General features: G+C 47.1%; 1 protein-coding gene and 1 pseudogene across 1 annotated transcript in view; both read right to left on the bottom strand.

Annotated features, from left to right (window-relative positions):
* NTM (neurotrimin) overlaps nucleotides 1-18052 on the bottom strand; it is a 925228-nt gene extending 907176 nt beyond the window's left edge. The window contains exon 1 of the mRNA XM_061157527.1: nucleotides 17807-18052. Coding sequence (XP_061013510.1) covers nucleotides 17807-17888 — 82 coding nt within the window. The 5' untranslated portion in view covers nucleotides 17889-18052. The remainder of the gene's footprint in view (nucleotides 1-17806) is intronic.
* Nucleotides 3539-3650, bottom strand: LOC133040971 (U6atac minor spliceosomal RNA; annotated as a pseudogene).
* Nucleotides 18053-22151: the final 4099 nt, after the last annotated feature.

Here is a 22151-nt window from a genome sequence, read left to right as displayed (position 1 = left end):
TGTGGATTTTAGATATAATCCAGTGAGCCAGAAAGAGAAGCCATCTCTTTTCTCCCCACTGCCAAACTACATACCTCCCCATTAAAAAGAAGAGAAGCCAAGAAAACGTTCACCTTTTAGACTCGTAATTCTGATCTGGCCATTTTCCTGAGGTCTAAGTTATGGACAAGAGACAGGTGTCAGATGAATATGGTGCAAAAACAAGATGCCCCGTTCAATGTGAATTTCAGATCAATAGCAAAAAAAGTTTTAATATAAGTATGTGCTATGCATAATTAAAAGTTAGGCATCGCTTATCTGAAAATAAGTAGGGTGTCCTGGATTTTTATTTACTAAAGCTGGCAACCCAAAAGGAAATTCTCATTAGTTTGCATATTTCTATTGACTTGCCTGGTGGCTCAGAGAGTAAATCCTCCTGCAGTGTAGGAGACCCGGATCAGGAAGATCTCCTAGAGAAGTGAATGGTTACGCACTCCAGTATTCTTGCCTGGAGAATCCCCATGGACAGAGGAGCCTGACGGGTTACAGTCCATGGGCTGCAAAGAGTCAGACAGGACTGAGGGACTAACATTCCCTCACTCACTGTAGCTTTCATACTGCCAAGTTTGCTTTGTCTGCAGGTTCCTTGCTAAGGAGGGAATATTCCAGAGAAACTGAGACCCCTCCCCTGAGGCTCCAGCAGCCCCCAGAGCAGCCCTTCCTTCCTATCAGAGTTCCTCACCTGTGCTACACGACTGCTTCACGTCAGCGGTTCCCGACATTTAGGGTGACTCACACATCTGACGGGCTTCTCCAGACACAGGTAGCTGCCTTTTCAGAAAGCCCCAGACTTTCTGATTCAGGGACCAAGATTGGACCAGACATCATGGATGCCTGGGCTACAAGGCCAACTCCTAACAAGGAAACTGCCAAGAGGGAGCCTCTGTGGATAGAATCGGTGAGTCTGAGCAGGTCTCAAAACCCCTTTGTTCTCCTTTTCCCGCCTTTTAAACTCTGTTCCTGGCTGTCTTCTGTCTGCCCCTCTCAACACTGACACAAGTGTGTGCAGGGTTGCACAGTGTTGACCTCTCAGGAAGGACATCCCTGGGCCGAGAGCTTTGCAGGGTCACTGCGATGCGGGAAGATGTCAGCTTCCAGATCAGTGTGCAGGGTCAGTTTCCAGGGTCCGTTTCCAAGTCGGTGTGCAGGGTCAGTGTCTGGGTCAATGGGGCTGCAGGGCAGCACAAGGAGGTCTCTGGGAGACAGAGTAGGACCCTGGCTGGGCAGAGGCGGAAGGGCTGCCTGTGCCAAGTTAAGGAACTTGGGCTTTATCTTGAGAGCTGCATGCAGCTAATGGAGATTTTCAGTAAAGCACTCAAGTGGCTAAATTTGTTTTTGTAGCAAGATAATCAGTGATGGGCAAGATGGAGGAAGGGTTGAGCTGGGATGCAGACTGGTACAGGAGACCCGTTCAGAGGCAACAGCAGTCCTGTGAGCAATGAAGTCAGCTTGAGCTGGCACTGGAGACACAGGGAAGGTCAGAAACAGAATGGAAGCCAGTGGTGAGAGACTGCAGGGGAGGAGGGTCGGGGAGGGGAGTTGTGTGTGTATGGGGGTGTGTGCACATGCCGTCATGGGGAGAAACAGTCACATGTTCCTTCTGAACACGTGCACTGTTCAGAAACCTCCTAGGGTCCCTGGCTTTACTTTTTCAGTATGAATGGAGAGACGAATTTCACAAGATAATCCACGTAAACATGAAAACTACATTTCAAGAAAGTTTAACTATTCCATTTACAGTTGAGGGAAATAAAGCCTTTAGGGGAAAAAAACAAAAACCCTCAGTTTCTAAAGGCAGAGTTAACAATGGAACTGCGATGAGAAAAGAATTTTTTGATTGGTGTGGAGATCAAGAAATATATTTTACATGGATAGGCTCTGCAAACTGTAAACGCAAAACTCTATCTCCGTAATTCCTTACAGAGTTCATGTGAGAACTGAGTTGGAGATGAGTTTTGACCGTATTTGGGAGAAAGTCTAGTGTATCTCCTAAATGATGGGAAAAAGAGATGGAAAATACAGTGATAGTAGATCATATCATATCTCACAAATCTGGAGAAAAGAGGATCAAAACTAACATTTCACAGTAACATAAATGGAGCATAACATTTAAAAATTATGAATCACTATACTGTACACCTGTAACATATAATATTGTACATCAATGATGCTTCAGTAAAAATAATAATAATAACAATAATTTTAAAGTCCAGAGAAAAAAGAATGCCATGAGGAAAGGTGTGATTAATACTACGTGGAATCCCTCTGATTCTCTAGCCAGTTCTCTCCATCATTATTCACACAACTATTTTCAGTCCTTTTCTGCTTTCTGGGAAAAAAAAAATAGCCAGCCTACACAGTTACAGGTATACACAGGAAACTTGTATACACAAGTGTGCACACGTAAACCTTCCATGAATTACACTCAGAGAAAATATAAGCCATCAGATGCTAACTTCTTCGACTTCCTGTCACTAAGTTTCAAAGTTTACCTGCCTCCATACAGTGCCACAGACTGCTAATCAGCTCTCATTTTCCCACTTGTCTTTATTGTGGCCGAATACACATAAAATGTACCATTTCAACCACTTTTAAGCGTATGATTCTGTGGCATTAAGAACATTCATGATGTTGTACAATCATAACCCCCATCAGTGTCCCCAGATCTCTCATCTTCCTAACAGAATCTCTGTACCCATGAAATAATAAACCCTCATTCCCACTCCTGGTAACTTCGATTCTACTTTTTGCCTATGAATTGCCTGTTCTAAGTACCTTATAGAAGTTGCATCATACAATATTTGTCCTTTTGTGTCTGACATTTCACTTGGCATAATGTCTTCAAGGTTTTTCCATGTTGTCCAGGGGTCCCCAACATTTTTAGCACCAGAGAGAAAGTGTTTCTTGGAAAGCAATTTTTCCACAGACCAGCTGGGCGGGGGGGGCATGGTATGGGGTTGATTCAAGAGCATTACATTTATTGTGCACTTTATTTCCATTATTATTATATCACCTCCACCTCAGATCATCAGGCATTAGATCCCAGAGGCTGGGGACCCATGTCGTAGCCCATGTCAGAATTTTACTCACTCATTTCCACAAGGCTGGATGACATCTCATCATATGTACAGACCACATGTTGCTTACCCCTTCCTCCCTGGCTGGCACTTGGGTTTTTTCCACTTTTGGTTAATGTGAATAATGCTGCTGTGAACATTGGTGTGCAAATATCTATTTGAGTGTCTTCTTTCAAATTTTGGGGTATATACACCTAGAAGTGAAACTGCTGGATCACATGGTAATTCCATTTTTAATTTTTTGAGGAACCAAGAATGATTTTCCACGGTGACTGCACCACTTTACCTTCCCACCAGCAATGCACAAGTTTCCATTTCAGTTTCTCTATATTGTCACCATTTTTAAAAACTAATAACCATCCTCATAGGTATTAAGTAGTATCGATTATGGTATTTATATTTCCCTAAGGACCAGAGATGCTGAAAATCCGTGGTTGGATCACAGAATAAGTGGTAAGACCTTAACCATGCACTTGTATGGGGCCCCTCCCGTCTTTGTCAAGGGAGGTTTAACCCCCTCCTTTCATAAGACATGAATTGGCTCCTAATATTCAGCCTCCCCTTCTTCCATGGTCACGGGCCCCTGAGTTTGTCTGGGCGTGTGGTCATCCAGAGTGGATGGTACCTTGCCCACACTGCCTTGCATCTCGGTGTGCCTGAGTGACTAAGCTCTGGCCCAGGACTTGTGAGGAGGGACATTCTGTGATGGCTTCAAGGGAGGGAGCATCCTTGGGAGACAGTCTGTGTGTGCATACCGCCCTTTATTTTTTTCTCCTCTTCCATCCCATGGCCTGACACAAGGATGCTGACCTCTTAGACCTTGTACACTGGATCCAAACCATGGAAAGAGTGGGGTCCCTGAGTGTCCCTGAGGCTGGGAACACTGCACCAGCCAGGAACACAGTGGGGTGGTTTTGTAACCAGAGAGATAGACTTCTATCTTCTTTAAACCACTTTCACTGTGTGATTGTGATTTCTGTCTGAACCCAAAGGTTATGGATATTTTCAAACATGTGGTTCCTTCCTTACTTTTCATAGTAATGATAGTGTTTTTTTTACTTCTCTGCAAGTCCCATTTTTCTTCCTATGCTCAAGATTTGCCCACCCAGCCGCACATTCCTCCAGGGCCCTCACCTGGGTAGCCACGTCCTATCCCCCCTTCACCCTCTTTTTACCAGCCTCGCCCACCAGCGTTCAGATCTGTCTTCCCTATTTTACAAAAGCAACAAACTTCTCTTCAACTACAGCTCCCATTGGTGTCACAACTTTATCTCCCTTTAAAATAAAGAAAAAACTTAAATAATCATCCATGTTTTTTATTCTCACCCCACTTGATTCCTATACTATGGCTCCACCCCCAAAGACTGTTTTCCCAAGAGAATAGAAGATATTCTTCCTCTAAGTCTGATCTTAGTTGATCGTCAGCAATATGTGATGCGGTGGCTAAGCCTCCTGCCTGCCCCAAACACACATCCTCCAACCTCAATATCATCCCACTCTCCTGGTTTTTCTCCCCTGTTTTGGCCACTTATTGTCAGTTGTTTTCCCAAGATCTCTTCCCTTCCTGATCCTTAAATCCTGGTTGTCTGCCCCATTTCTCATCATCTTCCTTCCTGGGTAACTCATTGTGTCTGTGTCAAAGACTCTCTTGTTCAAGCTCAGGTATCTTTCCAGAGTTCCAGATTCATCCAGCTAGTTTCATATCAGAGAGCTCTGTGTACACCAATAAAACCATCGAGACCCAAATTGCATTCATCACACTCTCCCTAATACCTGCCTGTGTCCTATTTACCCAGATATGAGAAGTCCTCTTCCATTTTGCTTTCTCGAGCATCATTGTTTTTCCTCTCCATCTCCAGGTCCTATCCTTTAGGTCAGCAGTCCACAACCTTTTTGGCACCAGGCACTGGTTTTGTGGAAGACAAGTTTCCCATAGATAGGGGACAGGGTATATTTCAGGCAGCAATGTGAGCTATGGGGAGCAATGGGGAACTGCAGATGAAGCTTTGCTGTCTCTCCCATCACTCACCTCCTGCTGTGTGGCCAGTTCCTGACCAGCCACGGACCTTGGACAGGTAGCTGTCAGTGGCCTTGGGGGTTGGGGACCCCTGCTCTAAGTCCATGATGCTTGAATACCCACATCTCCTTGTCTCTGTCAGTCTCATCTGGTTAATTCATGCCTGCTTGGCTGCCAAATCCTCTAGTCTTTTAATTCATTCCCACACTGCAACTGGAGTAACATTTTAACATTTTTAAGTAACCTAAATAATGTTATTTATCAATTAACACTGCAAACTTAATCATGCTGCTCTCTGGCATACAAACAACCCTTTCTTCCCTCAGAATAAAATCTTTAACAAGAACCATAAAGGCACTTAAGGTGTGGCTTGTGACCACTTCTGTAACTGCACCCCTTGTCTTTCTACCTACCAGGTGCCTCCACCCCCGCTTTATCCCAGGAAACTACACCAACACACTCAGCCTAGCCAGATTGGTATTGGATTCCTAAATTCCTACCATGCTTTCCTGTTTCTAGGATTTGGCATATGCTGATTCCTTTGCTTGTAATACTTCTCTCTCCTCTTACTTGGTTGAATCTGGTAACATTTGTGTCTCAGCTTTAGTACCTCTTCCTTCTAGAAGAGTTCTCTGACCTGATATATCTCGATGTGGCCATGGCAAACAAGACTTGCTTTCATCCCAACACTTACCATGTTGTCTTGAATTGTCTTTCTTGACTGAATGTAAGAACTAGGACTTATTGTTTATGGCCAGCACACAGTAGGGTCTGAATAAATCATTCTGGAGTAGTTGAAATAAAAACGTAAGTAAGAACGTGGCTATACTCTTGAATCTATGATTTTGCTGTTTTTTAATCATTCACCTTGGTGATGTGGACATGACAAGTTTATATCACTTGGGAATGACAGGAAACTAATGGTGACAGCTCATCAGAATACAAAAATAGCCTCAGTGGATTTAAATAATGGACCCACATGCAATAAAATTTCAAACACATAAAAGCAAGGATGGGAGAGGTCTTGAATAACAGCAATTTAGACAGGGGAATGAGTGCAACTTCAGTGAGCAATAGTGTGGAATATCTGAACAAGAAAAGAAATGAGTGTAATAATAAAGTGGTCTGATGCATAAAGTCCAAAATGTAGTAGACAATAACCCACTCCCCACTTTGCCAATCAAGCTACAGCATGAACAATCCATCTGGTAATGTCTTTTAGTGAATCATCATCAAACTGGAACATGCTTAGAAGATAGTGATCACAATGATTAGTGGTTTAGAAGTTATGCATGATAATGGTGATAAGGAACTAAGAATGTCAAGGTAAGATAATTAGGGTCCATCACAGTCTTCTCTTAGAAAGATACTGGATCGCTCAATATTACTGGTACTTTGAGTGGCTGTAACTGGCATAAGTCAGAAAGAGGCACATTTTTTTTCCATGTAGATTTACTAAGATTGTATTCAGCTACAAGTAATAGAGCCCTAATTATATGGAAATATTTTCCATAAATAATAAGTGTGGAAATACATATTGCACAGCTGGCGTGACTGCTATGTTATCTTGAACTTGGGGTCCTTCTGTTAGACCGAGCCATGCGAAATTGTTTACATTCAACTACTTTTGATTTACTCAAACTGCAAATTCATTTAGTTCAGCCTAAGAGCTTCCTGTTTTGCCATTCTGGTTGTAAGTGTTTTTTAATGTTTTTTTTTTTTTTTTTTTGGCCTTTCTGTTTGCAGGTTGGTTCCTGGACCCCCGGATAGTATGCCAGGCTCTCAGTCAAGAAAAGATGTAGGAATGGTAGCGTTCACAAAGAACAGCACTCTGGAGTCCAGCACTCAAACTGCCACCTGGGAAACTTCAGCCTACTTTCCACTGGCCTGACTCGCATGGCATGACCATCCTCGGCTCTAAGCAAATCTCAGAGGTGCATATTATAAGCAAGCATATTGCTGTCCTGAACAAGTTTAGAACATTATGTATAAAGAGAAAGGGTAGAATTTATACTGAGCAATACCTTCTTGCAGAGTTTACCTACTATGAAACCGGGGGCAAATATATCCTCAGCTATATTTGCACTGAAAGTCCTAAGTGTTTCAAAGTAGAGATGACCTCACCCCATTCTGATCCATATAATGAGATTTTCTGTGAGTTGAACCTGGGCTTCTGACAATCTCCACAGGTGATTTGGATAGACAGCCAGAACCAGGACCACAACTCAGACAGCATTTGTTCTCTGGGGATCCTGGAGCTGGTGAGCAGGAATTAGCCAATATCATTCAGGTGGGAGACCAGGCAAACTCCAAGGTACCTCCCACAACTCTAGAAAGTTTGAGTTTCTAGACTTGATGATTAAACTATTTTAGCCTTGGACAAGAATTCAGCAGTGCCAGAGAGTGATGAAAAAGTGGTGAGAAGGCATTCAAATCCTTCTATTAAGAAGTTTTAAGGGAGGAAGGAAAGAGAAATACGGAATGATTATTCTTGTTTGCTTTCAGAACTGACAAAATGGCTTACTGAACTGCAGATGTCTGTGCATCACCAATTGCATTGAGAAAAAAGGCTGTCAATTAATCTTGCTGTGCCTGGGTCAGGTTCCCCTCTGGCTGTTTAGAAGACAGTCAAATGCCCCGGGGTAGGGAGTGGTGAAGAAGGAGGCAGAGTATGTTTGAAGTGGGTAAGAAGCACTGATCCTCTTCACCTTCTCTGGGTAAAGAAAACCCACCAGTCACTCTCCTCTTGTCCTAGGTCTGACTTTCCCTTGCCCTCTGATGCCAACGTGGTTCAGAGAGCAGCCCCCTCCTCCAAGCTTCTGACCAGCTGGCCCCTAGAGAGACCATGTCCTGCTCTTGGGTGAGTTTAGCCAGGAAGAACAAGAGCTCATTTCCACTACCTGGGTGCCTATAACATCTGGTTTATGGCTGGTGATCACCAGCAGGGGTGACTGATGTTTGTAGTTTCATATTCAGAGTCTAAAAGAGATCTTGTCAGAGGAAGAGATGAGTTGAATCTGATAAACAAACTTCAGAGAAGAGCAAGTTCCAAGGTCAGGTTGTTGTGTGAACACTATGACACAGTCATTGGAGAAGGAAGGGTTAATTATAGCTCCCCCAGATTCTACAGGGCTCTATGGCTCCTGATAAACCTAAGGGCACTTCTCTCTCTCTTTCTCTCCCCTCTTTTTTTTAATCCATAAACACTGATCAACTGTGTGCCAGGTACTGTGCTGGGTGTGCTGGCACACAGGCAGTCCCAGACCTCCAGGAGCTCACTGTCCACAGACGGGAGACAGAGGCATCAGCAGGGAGCTACACAGACTTGCAATAGAAGCAAAGACCAGGAAGGACGCGCCAGAGCCGTGGGGGGCAGAAAAGAAGGCAGTCGGAGCTTCGGAGAGGCGCTGAGCCTGGAGTTCTGCGTTGAATCATAACAAGTTTTAGCCAGGTGGGCTGGACAGCCATTAGTAGAGGGAGCAGGTGCACGCTTGCTAGGGGGAAGACGCAGCAAAGCCCTTGGAATTCACGGAACCAGAGGACAAAGGGTTTGGAGAGAGACTGGCACCCCCGGGTCATGCCTTTCCAGAGAGCAGAGATTTCATTTTATCTGGATTTAGAATCAGGTGAGGCCACATCCTCTAATACTCAAAGCACACGGCAAAGAGATTTACCTTAAGAAGAAAACAGCATAAATAGAAAAACAACATAAAAAGAAAACAGAATAATTTTAGGAAAGGGCCATCGGCACCCTTTCTACGAATGATTATACAGAAAGCAGGAGAAAAGCTTGGAATATTTAACTTAGGGAGAAGGGGAGGGAATCGTGTTTTCAAATATTTGAAGAAAAGTCATGTCGGAGAAAAACCAGCCTCATCCTGTGGGTAGTAGTATTAGCAGCCCTCGTAATACTATAGGTGATATTTATTGAGAGCTTTCTGTGTGCCAGGCAGTGTTCTGAGCACTTTCTCTGCACTAACTTATGTAATCCTTACACCAGCCTTAAATGTAAGTCTCAGAATTAGCTCCGTTTTGTACAAGAGGGAACGGAATTGCTCTCAGAGGTTGATTAAATTGCCAAAGATTTCAGACTAGGAAGTGGCAGAACCAAAGCTTGGGCCCAGACCATCCAACGACTATGCTGTGTCTCGTCTCCAGACCGAGAGCAAGGGGCTGGAATCGATAAGAGGACAGATTCTTCTCCTTTGTCTCCCTGTCTTCCTGATCAATCAGATGCAGTAGCTCTGGAGAGAGGCAAGTTCCCCCACATTGGAGTGGTGCAGCTGCACCACTGGGATGTTAGAACTCCAACAGGGGGATTGAAATAAACCATCGCGAAAGTCTCTCTGGGCCTGAGCTGATTGTGACTCTGCCTGGCTGACGGAGCAGCGGGAACACTTCGTGAGTTACCCAGGGACTGTATTTGGCACAAATCTGCACGGTAGCTCTGCTCCCCCTCTGCTGCCTGTACCTGCTGACTCCATCAAAACAGGCATGCTTTCGCTCCTGCCTGCGCTGCAGGGTCTGACCTGGCTTGGAGGCGAGAGCCAGCCTCCCTCGGCCTAACACAGTAGCTGCCAAACTGCCATTGGGGTTCTGAGCACGGAGCCTTTGTTGCCGGTGAGAAGGAGAGAGATGGAAGCAGCAGGCTGGGTAGCGGGTTCCTGGGGAGTGAGCGGGAGTGGAGGCTGGGAGAGAGAGATGGAAATCTTCACACTTATGAATGGAGCTTCTGCCAAGACTCACCATCACTTAGCTCATGCTAAATCAGGCTCCAACACATCCATTCTTGACCCACATTCACACATTCCAAGGCTCCGGAATTTCTCCTGTGGGAGAAATCATTCTCATTCCTGAGTCCCCCTACCTGAAATGCTGTGGCTTGTTCGTCCTTCCCTCCCACCTGAAAGAGGCCTTCTAGACAAGAAACACAGGCATGTGTGGATACATGATAGTGTGTATGATACAGTATGCACTATTTGTGTGCACACATACCACTCACATGTTACGACTGTGGTCGTCTGTGGCTGTGTTTATATTCTTAGCTTCCTGCAAACAGACACTGCTTCTGCATATTTTCCCCTAGCACCACTACCTTGCAAGTACTAGACTCAGAAAGGCTATTTGCAGAATTGCAAAATGTGGGACGTGAAACTTGAAAATCTTTTAGTCCAACCACTTTATTTTAGAGATGAAGTGACAGAGGCTCCTAGAAGGGATGTGCCTTATCCCAGGTTGGAGAATGTTTTCTGATAACCAAAGAGTTATGGCTTTCAAACCTGGCCATAGGTTGGAACCTCTTAGAGAGCTCTGGAAAATATCAGAACATCTCACAAAGAGATGCTGATGTAAGCGTTCTGGGATAGGGTCCAGGTATTGGCATTTTTATAAAGTTCCTCAGGTGATTCCATGGTAGAACAAATTTGAGGACCAATGGCTTAGAAAATGGGAGTATTGCAAGCAAAGGCACATTGTACCTGTTGCATGAGGACCTCCTAACCTCAGTAGAGGCAGATAGCTCCAGGTTGCTTGACTTGAAGAATCATGGATCCATGAGAAAGGTACTTACCTGTACTTCTACAGGGGAAATGCTAAGAAGAATCACCAGCACTATGGAAATGCAGACAGAAGCAGCCAGGTGAGCAACCCCCTTAAAGCGTTCAGAGGGCAGCCACAACTCACACCGTGAACAAAAGGGAAGCTGGATTCTCTTTGGGTGCGTAGGCTGAAAACACAAGCTGATGACTGAAAAAAGGCTGTGTCCCAACCACAGTTATAGCATCAGAGGAGAACAAATAAACGACGACGCTTGTCTGTCATTTCAGGAACCCTAAATCAGGGTGTGATGAGTGGGGAGCAGAGAAGGAAATGGCAACCCACTCCAGTGTTCTGGCCTGGAAATTCCCATGGACAGAGAAGACTGGTGGGCTCAGTACATGGCTGAGGACATGAGTAGGTAGCAAAGAAAGAGTTCTCAGAAAGGAGATCATCTTAAGTCCACCCTAAAATAGGAAACCCTCAGGGTCCCATGAGCTGCACTTGACTCACCCTGATCAGCTGCCTCAGCACACCCCACCCTGTCCTGCGTAAGCACCCCCACCCCTTGCTGTCTTTGGCCATCCAGTTCTCTGCAGAAGGCAGGGTACGAAGGCGTTGGACAGGCCACTGGCCAGGGTGGCAGTGGTGATGACACCACTTGAATGACTTGAATGACAATGACAAGAGCCAATGGTCACCAAGCCAACACCTCACAGCAGCTTTTGCTGTCCATGTGCTAAGGGAGGGAGCATCACACATCCCTGAGCCCTTCCGGCCAGGAGTCACAATGGAGCAACAGAGGCAGCACCTCTGACGCGATGAACCCAGAGCCTGGCTGCACTCGCTCTCCCCACGCTCCCCATTTAAAAACAAGCCTCCAGGGCTTGCTACCCATTGTAATTTGCACAAGCAACTGTGCAGGAGACTACGTCACCCAGCGCCCCTCCACCCCTACTTCTGATAATTCTGCTGGTTCTTCCCAATGTGATTAAAAAAGATGACAAATCAAATCAAATCTGGGGATTGTACTCTGTCTAGTTGGTTTGGTCACTGATATATTCCCAGCACCTACAACAATGCAGGGAACGTAATAGGAACTCAATAAACACTCACCAGGTGACTGAATCAATGCACAAGTAAACAACGAGATCTAGTCTGTGTTGAATTGGATTTTGGTGACACCACCAAGATGAAGCCAAGGAGGCACCTCTGGAGAGTGAATCTGAATGAGCTACTGAAGTCAAAACCAGTCCATCTTTTGAACAGTCCTTTATTACTGTAAAGGGCAACACTCTTCAAGAAGCCAAAAAAAAAAAAAAAATCAAATTTAGTAACCTAAGATGTCCTTAGTAACAGAGCTGAAGAATGTGTTTTCCAATATTTGGTTTCTCAGCTTGACAGTCTCTCTTGAAATACTCTTTTCTCAGCAATGGAAATGTGAAGCGCTGTTGGTTTGTTTTGCAGTTTGCAAATGACTTACAGAGCTCTTCTGGCAGAGTTTCTGTTTTTCTTCTTGCAAATAAACAAAAGGCCATTTCTCTAATATGACTTAAGCAGGGGAGAATCTGTGATCTCCTGTCTTGGTTTGGGAAGGAACAGAAAAGGAGGGGCAAGCAGAAAGATGAGGGAAGAAACTGGAACAAGTAGGGTGTACAAGTGGAACAGAGGCAGGACAGAGGCAAAGGGGAAAAGGATGTGGAACCCTGGGGTATCAGACAAGCAACAGCTGAGGATGTTGCCTTCAGTGGGACCCCAGCCAACCTTATGGACATGAACTCCCCACTGGTTCCTTGGTCCCCGTCCCCCACCACCACCATTGCAGTCTATCATCTGGGCTCCTGTGACCTGGGAGGACAGACCCCCCTCCCCCCTCTCCTAGGCAAGCCCTACATGAGGCGGAGCAGCCCCTGCCAGCTTGACCCAGATCTGTCAGCTGATCAATTATTTTTCCCACGGAGGAGAAGGAAAAATGAAAGGAAGAAAGAATAAGGGACGGAGAGAAACAGAAAAGGGAGGGCAGAGAAGAGGGGGAGAGAGGGCAGAAAGAGGAAGGGAGAAGAGGGGAGAGGAAGAGAGGGAGAAGCTGGGAGAGAGGGAAGGAGAGGGATGGTGGAGGGACATGCACATCTCTTCCATGGACGCTCCTGTTTCAGCTGCCATAGCAAGGGCAGGCTCAGTTCAGAAGGTTGCAGAAACACACACACACATAAATACATAAAACATAAGATATAGAGGTTGCTGAACAAAATCAGTCAAAGCAGAGGACGGGAGCCTCTTCTTTCCACCCTTTGCCAGTCCAGCTTACATCTGGTTTTTACCCTCTGAAACTCCCGGTTCCTCCCATGTCCCCTCCCCCCAGGGCCCCGCCCCTCTGCCCTTGGCCCCGCCCCCTGACGCCTCCTGGCAAAAGTCTTCCTCCTACTAGAAAAGAGTGAGGAGGCGTGGTCCCGCGTGTTTCCTCTAAATCCCCTCTGGTCTTCTTCCACCGCGCACCCTCTAAGGCAAGGAGGGCCTGGCCACCAGGTCTGCAGAGGAGACACCCAGGAGGATGTGGTACCCAAGACCCCATCGGACCTGCACGCCATCGATTACCTTATTTTTGCATGTTTTCATTTTTTATGTTTAATTAGTTTTATTGAATTTCAAATGACTACAGACATAAAGTAAACATGTAACAAGCCAGTAGAGCAGAAAGGAAAGGAGCTCCATAAATACCAGCAGGCTCAGCGTGGAGCTCCACTTAGCACCACATGTTTGCTGCGTTACAAGCATTAATGAGCCTTTACAACCCTTGGGGGAGTTGCTCCCCGGCCTGGCAGACAGGTGGGGAGACTTCCCAGAGGGAAGTATTGTCACCTACAGAAGTCATGGGGAACTTTGTGTTCGGATGTACCTGCTCCCCACCCAGCTGTGCTCAGGCCACCTGAAACGATTGGAAATCAGACAGACAGGCACGCCCATTACAGTGTTTGAAGGGTCCATAGGACCTCTGCTGAGGTTAAATATAAAGCAATGTGGATTGTTGTTGTTGTTGTTAACACCTTCGTCTTTCTAGTTGATGGGTAGGAGCAGGCCGTGAGCTCCAGACCTAAAATATCTGGGACAGAGACAAATCCTCGACACAGTTATCCTCTCTGAAGTATTCCCACCATAAGGAGATAGTGAGAGCATGGCACATCCTTCCAGCATCTTCCTACAGGTGCCGGAATCACCTGTCCTGCAGGTCACCCCTTCTTAGGATGTCCGGACAGCACACCTCATCCCGAGGGATACACCGTGGCTGAAGTCAACACTGGTGTGACCCATCCATGACAAGTAGCTGGCCCCAGCCGGGGCTGCTGCACTTCAGGGCTGCCAGGGAGCAGGGGCAGATCCCCAGGGAGCTGCTGGGGACAGTGCCCCTTGGCACACTCAAGCAAGGAACCAGGAGACGCCCCCCAGGGACACAGCTCAGCACCCTTCAGCCCCATGCCACAAGAGAGGCCACCGAGAAACCACCGAACCCAGGGGGAGAGGCCACAGCTGCGAGAAGGGATCCTAGGGCTCACTCTGGCTTTAAAAGTGATGAAAGGGAAGAGCCAGCCTCAGGACTAGCCCGAAACTGCCACCCGAGAACGCCCCCCGCTGGGACTCTGTGCCCACCTCCATCCAACGCCCGGAGGGCAGTCCCAGGGTGTGAAGAGTGGAGGGAAGCTGCAGTTCTTATGCACTCCACGACTTGCCCATGGCCTCCCTGCCTCCCCCATTGGAAACTCCAAGCCTGGCAGCTTATGTCCACTTTGTGAAGCTCCTCTGTCATCTCCCCTTAATTTTTCTTTTTTTTTTTTTTTTGGCCATGCTTCCAAGTGCCCACAATGCTTACTTACATCAGGCCCAGGAGCCCATCACCCCAAACCGATTTTTCACTCTGCCAGTAAACATTGTTACGGTCTCATCTGTCACCCCCACTGCCCGCATCTCAGAAGCGTTGCCCAGCTCAGGCTGCGGCTGGCACCCAAGTGTCTGCTGTGAGTGGCAGGAACTTGGCCGATCCGCCCAGCTGAACCGTGTCCGTGTCGCCGGCACCCAGAGAAAGAGAGGGGAACCCATCTCCATGTCCTCTCCGTTCCCCTCTGCCCTGCTGCTGTGTACGTGGGCAGGTAGTTGATGTGGGATGTGAGGAGATGAGAGAAAATGAGAAAGGTAAGGCAGGAATCTAGCCCAGCTCCTGGGAAGGTGTTGAAAGGAGCATTAATCCTTCGAAGGAGAAATGGTCGGGTTTCTAGAAAGAGAGAAGATGCCGTACACCATCCGTTCCTCTCTGAGCCTCTCCGTGGCAGGAGGTGGGCGGTGAGCTGAAAAGGACAGCGCCTCATCCAGGAGCTGCTCTGGCTCCCAGGGCCGAGGTGGAGCTCTGGCTAATCAACTCTGGAGCGTCTTAGGGCCAGAGCCCCTGGGCACTAATCACCCCCACCCTCCTCCTATCACTAATCGGGGGCTGACTCCCTCCTCCTCTAAGCTGGATCACGGTGGCTGTGGGTTGGGGTGAGGAGCAGGTCAGGGAGGGGTCCATCATCTGCCCCTTAGCCCCCAACACCTTTTCAAGAAGGCAAGAAGCCCGGGAAGTAAGGGCTCTAGGAAGAGCCAGCCTAAAACAAAAACAGAGAAGAAAAAAATTGCCTTAGAACGTGTACCACATTCTAACTAGTCCCACTGGGTCAATGCAATAGGGGTGGGTTATTGCAGGCAAGACCTGGCTGCCTGAGTAATTCTGTGAGTTTGATAAGAGGTAACTGGCCCACCCCAGCTCCCATGCCCTGAAAGGGAAAACACACTTCACCTTGGCTGGTCCAACTGGGAGGGAGTGGGGGGTGGGTCTCGGGGGTCACTTTGCCTTAAAATTGGGCAGCCCGGTTCTTTTATGACACATCAAAGCTTATTGAAAGCTGGTTTGAGGTAGATAGTGCAAGTAAGGCCATGATTCGTCTTATTAAATTCAGGATTTGGTAGACTGTGAGGAGGGCTGGGGTAACCCAGTCACCCCCGTCCCCACCCAAGATGGCAACAAGAGTCCACAATCAGAATTCCCCGGGGGAGAACTTCACACCCCCACTTTCTTCTCATCTGTTCAGGAATGATTCAAAGTATGAGCAAATATTATGCTTCCCTGCATTTATTTCTGATGAAAAAAAAATCACATATGCTAATTTATATGTAAATCCAGTATGGCCCTGGGGCTCCTGGCAAGCTGCCAGTGGGGCTGTGGATGGTGGAATTTTGGCAATTGTCTCCAGTGGGAGGTTAAAATGGAAGAGACTCAAACCTCAGGATGGATGGGAATGATGGAGGTCTTGGGACCTTCCCTGCCCCTTCCTCCGGACCCCTCCCCCACCCCTCCCCCATTTGGTTTACATTTCTGTGGTTATAGTGATGGAAGCTGTTACCTGGAGGCTGCCTGGCTCGGGGCTCAATTTCCCAAGTGCCAGAGTTGGGGCCCTGATCTCACTGGGTGAGCCCCTGTTCACCCAAGTACAAGCAGGGGTGCGCGTGAACACACACACACACACACACACACACACACACACACATGCTGCCTCTGCTCCATGTTATGTAAGAGGAGTCAGTCAGGGCTGCCTCCACGTGGCCTCCTTCACGCTCACACCCACTGCCCTGTGGGGGAGGAGGGAGACCCTGAGGCCCGTGCCCCCCGCCCCCATGGCTGGGAGCTGCAGGGCAAGGAGATCCCATCCGATGGACTTTCGGACTTCCTTGCATCCTTGCAGAGCCCTCCAGGGTCCCCTCCCCCCTCCTTGAGCCCCAGCCGAGGGTTCGCAGGCATTTGATCCTTCCCAGCCTAGTCCCTCTCTGCCCACCTCCTGTGGATCTGCGTGGATGCCTCTGCAACTCCGGCAAGGGGACAGTCACCAAAGACCACCCTCAGGGGGAACTCAGGGGACTAGAGGTGGGGACTGCAAGAGCCCCGTACTGCAGTGGGGAAGGGAACCAGATGGGTGGGACTCCCCAGCCTTCTCCACCCCCGCCCACCGGGAGCCAACTTTCCTTTGGGGATGCAGTGGCCAGCACTGAACTCCCAAGTGGGGTCCTGTGGGAGATGGAGCTGAGCAACCATTGGGGAAAGTTTCTCTGCCCACCTCAGTGCCTGGGAACGCAGGGGTCTTTAATGAGAAAGAGGCACACCAGATCCTCAAAGGACAGGGCGGGTGGGGCGAGCAGGTGGGCAGGGAAAGCGGCTGCTGGGAGGTGGCAGGCTGCTGGGAGGTGGGAGCTGGGACAGAGCGCTGGGGCCCCCCAGTGCAGCGAGGGGACTCCAGGTTGAAGTGGATTCCCACCCACCCCAGCACAGCAGGACCACAACTCGGCAAGCCCGGCCCAGACTGCAGCCCAGAGGGCTCGGCTTCCCAGAGAAAGAAACAGAACATTAGCATTTGACTCTTCCGGCCTCTCTCCCTTCAACTTAGGAGAGCTTTCCGGAATCTCAGAGCCCTGCTTGCTCCCGCAGCCTCTTATCTGCTTTTTAACCACCCCCTGCTGCTCCCCTCCACAAACACACCCCCAAACACACAGAAAACTAACCCGGCTGCCCAGCTCTGCTGCAGACTGATTCAGCCCTCAGAGCTGGCTTTCTGACCACAAAGCACAGTTACCTGATTATGCCTAGCCTGCATTTTCCGTTTGCTCCTTGCAGAAGCTTTGCAAGTTTACTGGCCGATAGATATTTAAAGTTTCCTCTCGAAATTTCTTCCCAGTACCACAAGCAACGCATCAGCTTCCCCCGCCGCCCTCCGAATCCTTAATTCCCCGGCTTCCATGTGTCTCCATCCATCGCGTGTGTGCAAGAATGTACAGACAGCCGGGGGACCAGCAAACAGCCACGTTACCAAACAGGAGCCCCAGACACGCTTTACTTATGTACATACATCCCCCGCCTGTTCCCCTAGCAGCCAGAATCGGATCAATACCCTCACAGCCTGGGAGGGAGGAGAACGTCCCAGCCATGCTGCTGGAACGCGAGCGAACGCTCTCTCCTCCACCTGCAAACCGTACAGCAGAGCCGACTCGGAGAGTCTGCGAACCACCCACAGCACAGTGTACAATTCCTGGGTCTGCTGTAGGCAGATCAATAGCAAGCTCTTACCTTGAAAGAGAAACAGAGCAGCCAGCGCCGTGAAGATTGCCCAAGAGATAGAATTGTGCATTTTTGCCTGGATGGTTTTCATGATTTTTTTCTTCTTCTTTTTCTTCTTTTTTGTCAGGTTCGGTTTTCTCTTTCTTTCTTTCCTGACAGATTGCGTTGCTGTCGAGCTGGTGGAAGGAGATTTAAATCCACTGTTTTGCTGAAGGACACCACAAGAAAGCCAAGGAGGGGAGAGTGTGACTTCTCAGTAATTATCTCTCCTCATACTCTGGCAGTGAGACACATCGTACAATCTGGCCCTGGACAGCCCTCCTACGAGCTGCAATCATTGGTTCTAATCCAAGGATTGACAGAGCTACAACACACGCGCGCAGGCACACACACGCGCGCTCACACACACACACACTCAGGAATCATTTACTGGGCAAATCAGGCTAGCTGATTAAAGAGACAGGAGCCTGGAGAGATGGCATGATAAATGTCACTTTGGCCCTTCTATATTACCTTCATTTTTTAAACCGACAGTCTCAGAGCCCCAAACATCAAAAAACCCCTTTCCTCTGGCATTCCCAGGCCTCCTGAACTCATATTCCCTTTACACTGGAAAAATCCCATAGCCAGCCACTGCTTACTAGAAATTTTAAAGGGACATTTTCATGCTTGGTGAAACTTGCAAAGATGAGTCAAATTTCATTTGTTGGTATTTATTTTCCTCTCCGATGAAAATATCATTCAATGACAGACTTTTTTTTCTCTCTCTCTCATCTTTCACCTTTTCCAATCAATCTCCTATTTCATCGCTTGGAAAATAGTAAATAACTTTCTATTTTCTTCTCCTGTCACTCCTGTTTCAGAATACCTGCATTACGCCTATATTTAATTCACTTATTTCCTGAAGTCATCCATGTGCGTATGATAACATGAAAAGGGAGAGAGCTCCTGAGATTTGAGGACTGCAGTCTGCACATGAAGAAGCTTCTCCAAGAGGGAGCAGAGGAGGAGTTTATTCTGTGTGCCTCGGGCAACCCACATTCACAACAGCGAATAATGTAAGTGTTTGTGGCTTATTTAAACTGCAGCAAGACAGACTTAGGTTAGACACACTGATGAACTTTCCAGGTATAGACTTTGTGTGTGGTTACCAAATGCCCTCAGAGAGCTGCAGATATGCACGTCCTTGATGATGGGTACACTATAACTCGGACAGAGATAATCTAATAGATATGAGGACTTTCTGAGAGATCTTCTAAGGGCCGTGAAAATTGATGATCTAGTTTGTAGTTTTTCTCTTATTGGAAGCAATTTTTATGATGTGAACAAAAATTCTGGAAAACTTAGCTGGTTCCCACCACCTTCCTTAGCTGATTCTGATATATCTGGTACCATCATGATGCCTGAACCCACATATTTTTGAAATGTGTCTTTCAGACTTCCACAGTAATTATTATACTTCCTTATAAGCCCCATAGTAATGTTACTGTATATATCCCCGAGCTGCCTAGAATGAAAGTAGATACTGAGTGCACAGGTGGACTGGAAACAGCCCTGCCTTTTACACAAGCCCCAGAGGCGCTGCTCACCCTGGGCAGTGTGAGAAGGACAGCGCCCCCTGCAGGTGTGAAGCCAGGCAGCTCCGAGCGGAAGGAGCATCGGGGTCTGGATATCTGCATCCAGCTGGAGCTACACACACACAGAGGGACAGTGGGCAGCTCCCCTTGTCCTCCCTTCTTACAACCGGAGCACTGTGTCTCAAGTCTCTTCATTTTAAAGGTGGTTATATTAACAGATTTTCTTTTTAAGCCACTGCAGTCTAATTCACAAGTCCATCAAAATGTCCTTCCCGTCTCTAACTCCCAAGGGACAAGCACGTTATCTCTAGACTGGTCTTGTGCAGTGCTCCGCACACTGACCTGTGCGGTTAGATGCTTCAGAGTGGCTGTGGCCTCAGTGATAACTGCCCAGGACAGAAGGCACGGTGGCGTCGTCATTGCCACTTCTCTGCTCTCCAGAGTGACGATGAAGATGACAGGTCATTGGTAAGTTGTTAGGAGGAGAGGCAGAGATACCAACACTTACAAGTGTCCTCACCCTGACCTGCAATAAATCTGTACATTCACTACTGTCTATTAAACATCCGTAAGTGTGACCACAATAATAAACAAATCATTCTAGTCATCATTTACTGAGCATTTGCTATGTGCCAGACATGAGGGCCAGAGTTTCCTATGCAATTTTTTCTTATTAAATTCTCAAACTCTGTGAATGGTGCAATTATCATGCCCATTTTACAGCTGAGAACATAGAGACTCAAGGAAAACTTGTCCACAGCTGGTAAGCAATGGAGTCAGGATGTGAACCTGGGCATTTGTCTCTCAGACCAACCTCTAAAATATTATCCTATGCTAAATACTCTGAGGGACTCAAATAGATATAGGGACTTGATAAAAAATATATATTTTGTATAACCCCTTTGCTATTGTTAATAGCCTATGATATTAAAATTTACATGAAATAGCACAAACATCCACAGAGAAAATATAGGAAAACCTGTACATTACTTTTTATTTTTTTAATGTGGACAATTTTTTATTTTAATTGGAGGCTAATTACTTTACACTATTGTAGTGGTTTTTGCCATACAATGACATGAATCAGTCGTGGATGTAAATGTGTTCCCCATCTTGAACCCCCCTCCCACCTCCCTTCCCACCCCATCCCTCTGGGTCATCCCAGTGCACCAGGCCTGAGCACCCTGTCTCATGCATCGAAACTGGACTGGCAATATATTTCCCATATGATAGTATACATGTTTCAATGCTATTTTCTCAAATCATCCCACCCTTGCCTTCTCCCACAGAGTCCAAAAATCTGTTCTTTACATCTGTGTCCCTTTTGCTGTCTCACATATAGGGTCATGGTTACCATCTTTCTAAATTCCATATATGTGCATTAATATACTGTATTGGTGTTTTTCTTTCTGACTTACTTAAATGTGAACGATTTTTAACGTCTTTATTGAATTTGTTACACTATTGCTTCTATTTTACTTTTTTTGGCTTTTTGGCTGCAAGGCATGTGGATGGAATCTTAGCTCCCAAACCAGGGTTTGAATCCATACCCCCTGCAGTGGAAGATAAAGTCTTAACCACTGGGCCAACAGGGAAGTTCCCCATGTATTACTTTTAGTAGTAATCGAGTTGCAAATGGTTGGCACAGACAATTAGCAATTTTATCCAAATGCCAAGAAGTGATAGATGGGTGTTTTCTACAACAGGTTTTAAAAGCCCTATGGAGATAGTGAGAGTCATAATAAAATACCTTGAAAGTGAGGCAGAGACCAGATTTAAAGCAGAGAGAAGAATATGCAGTCAAGAGACACTGTAAATCAAAAATAAGAGACAGAAAAACAACACCTAACTTTGGAGCTCTTGAAACATGTTTGTGAGCCCTGATCTTGCCCTACTAGGTTGCAATAAAATTTTTAAAAGATAAAAAAATGAACCTGGCACAAATTCTGACCTGTATTAGTTACCCTCTATACACAGATAATATAACTATGCCTGGCACACACAGGCACACCCAACAGACACTTGTCATCATCAGCACAGCTTGTTGACGGCCCACACAGGCTGGGTGGGCATCTGGCTGGTCCAAACCCTAGGCTCAGCCTCCCAGGGGCCAGGGGAGCCTCAGCTGAGACACCTTAAGCTCCACATCTGACATAGGGGTACTAGCTCTAACTCCGTGACCACCACCACCATACATCGTAACCATCAGCCAGTTTTCATGGTTTTGCCATTTTTATCAAGTTGAAACTGAAGTAGTCTGCCACGTGTCCCTGGGAGGAGCTCTTGGTGCTTGTGAACTAAGCTCCTGGCAGGCATTATTCCAGAATCGCTTTGTGCGTTCACCAAGGCAAAAGCTCTCCTTAGGGGCCATCAAACCACAAGTCTAATTTGGGCTCTGAGTACTGCTTGGTGCTAAGCTGTCTGGAGAGCTATAGCTCTTTCAAGGCTGGATTTACCACCGAGTAAAATTTCCCAGCGGCCCTCATGTTTCACAGGAGCACACGATGGAGAAGACATCTGTTCCCCTCCTCTGACATGGGCTGAATGCATAGGCCTGTTGGATATTCAACAGATCATTAATACAGTTACAGATGAGAAAGCCGGTCCTGGGCAGTCCACACCCAGGGGTCTGTTCAACCAGGCCCATTCCTTACCTAAAGCATGGATCACATTGAGGCAGTTGGCAATCTTCCTTTCCTTTTTCCATTTTAATCTCAATTTTTCAGGCCCCAGGGCTGGGAATCTTTTCTGCTGCAACTGCCCTGAACAGTGGGTGA

The sequence above is a fragment of the Dama dama genome, chromosome 2 (assembly GCF_033118175.1).
Source record: "Dama dama isolate Ldn47 chromosome 2, ASM3311817v1, whole genome shotgun sequence".
Taxonomy (NCBI): Eukaryota; Metazoa; Chordata; class Mammalia; order Artiodactyla; family Cervidae; genus Dama; species Dama dama.
The sequence above is the reverse complement of the archived record's forward strand: the minus strand, read 5'-3'. Positions and strand labels throughout refer to the sequence as shown.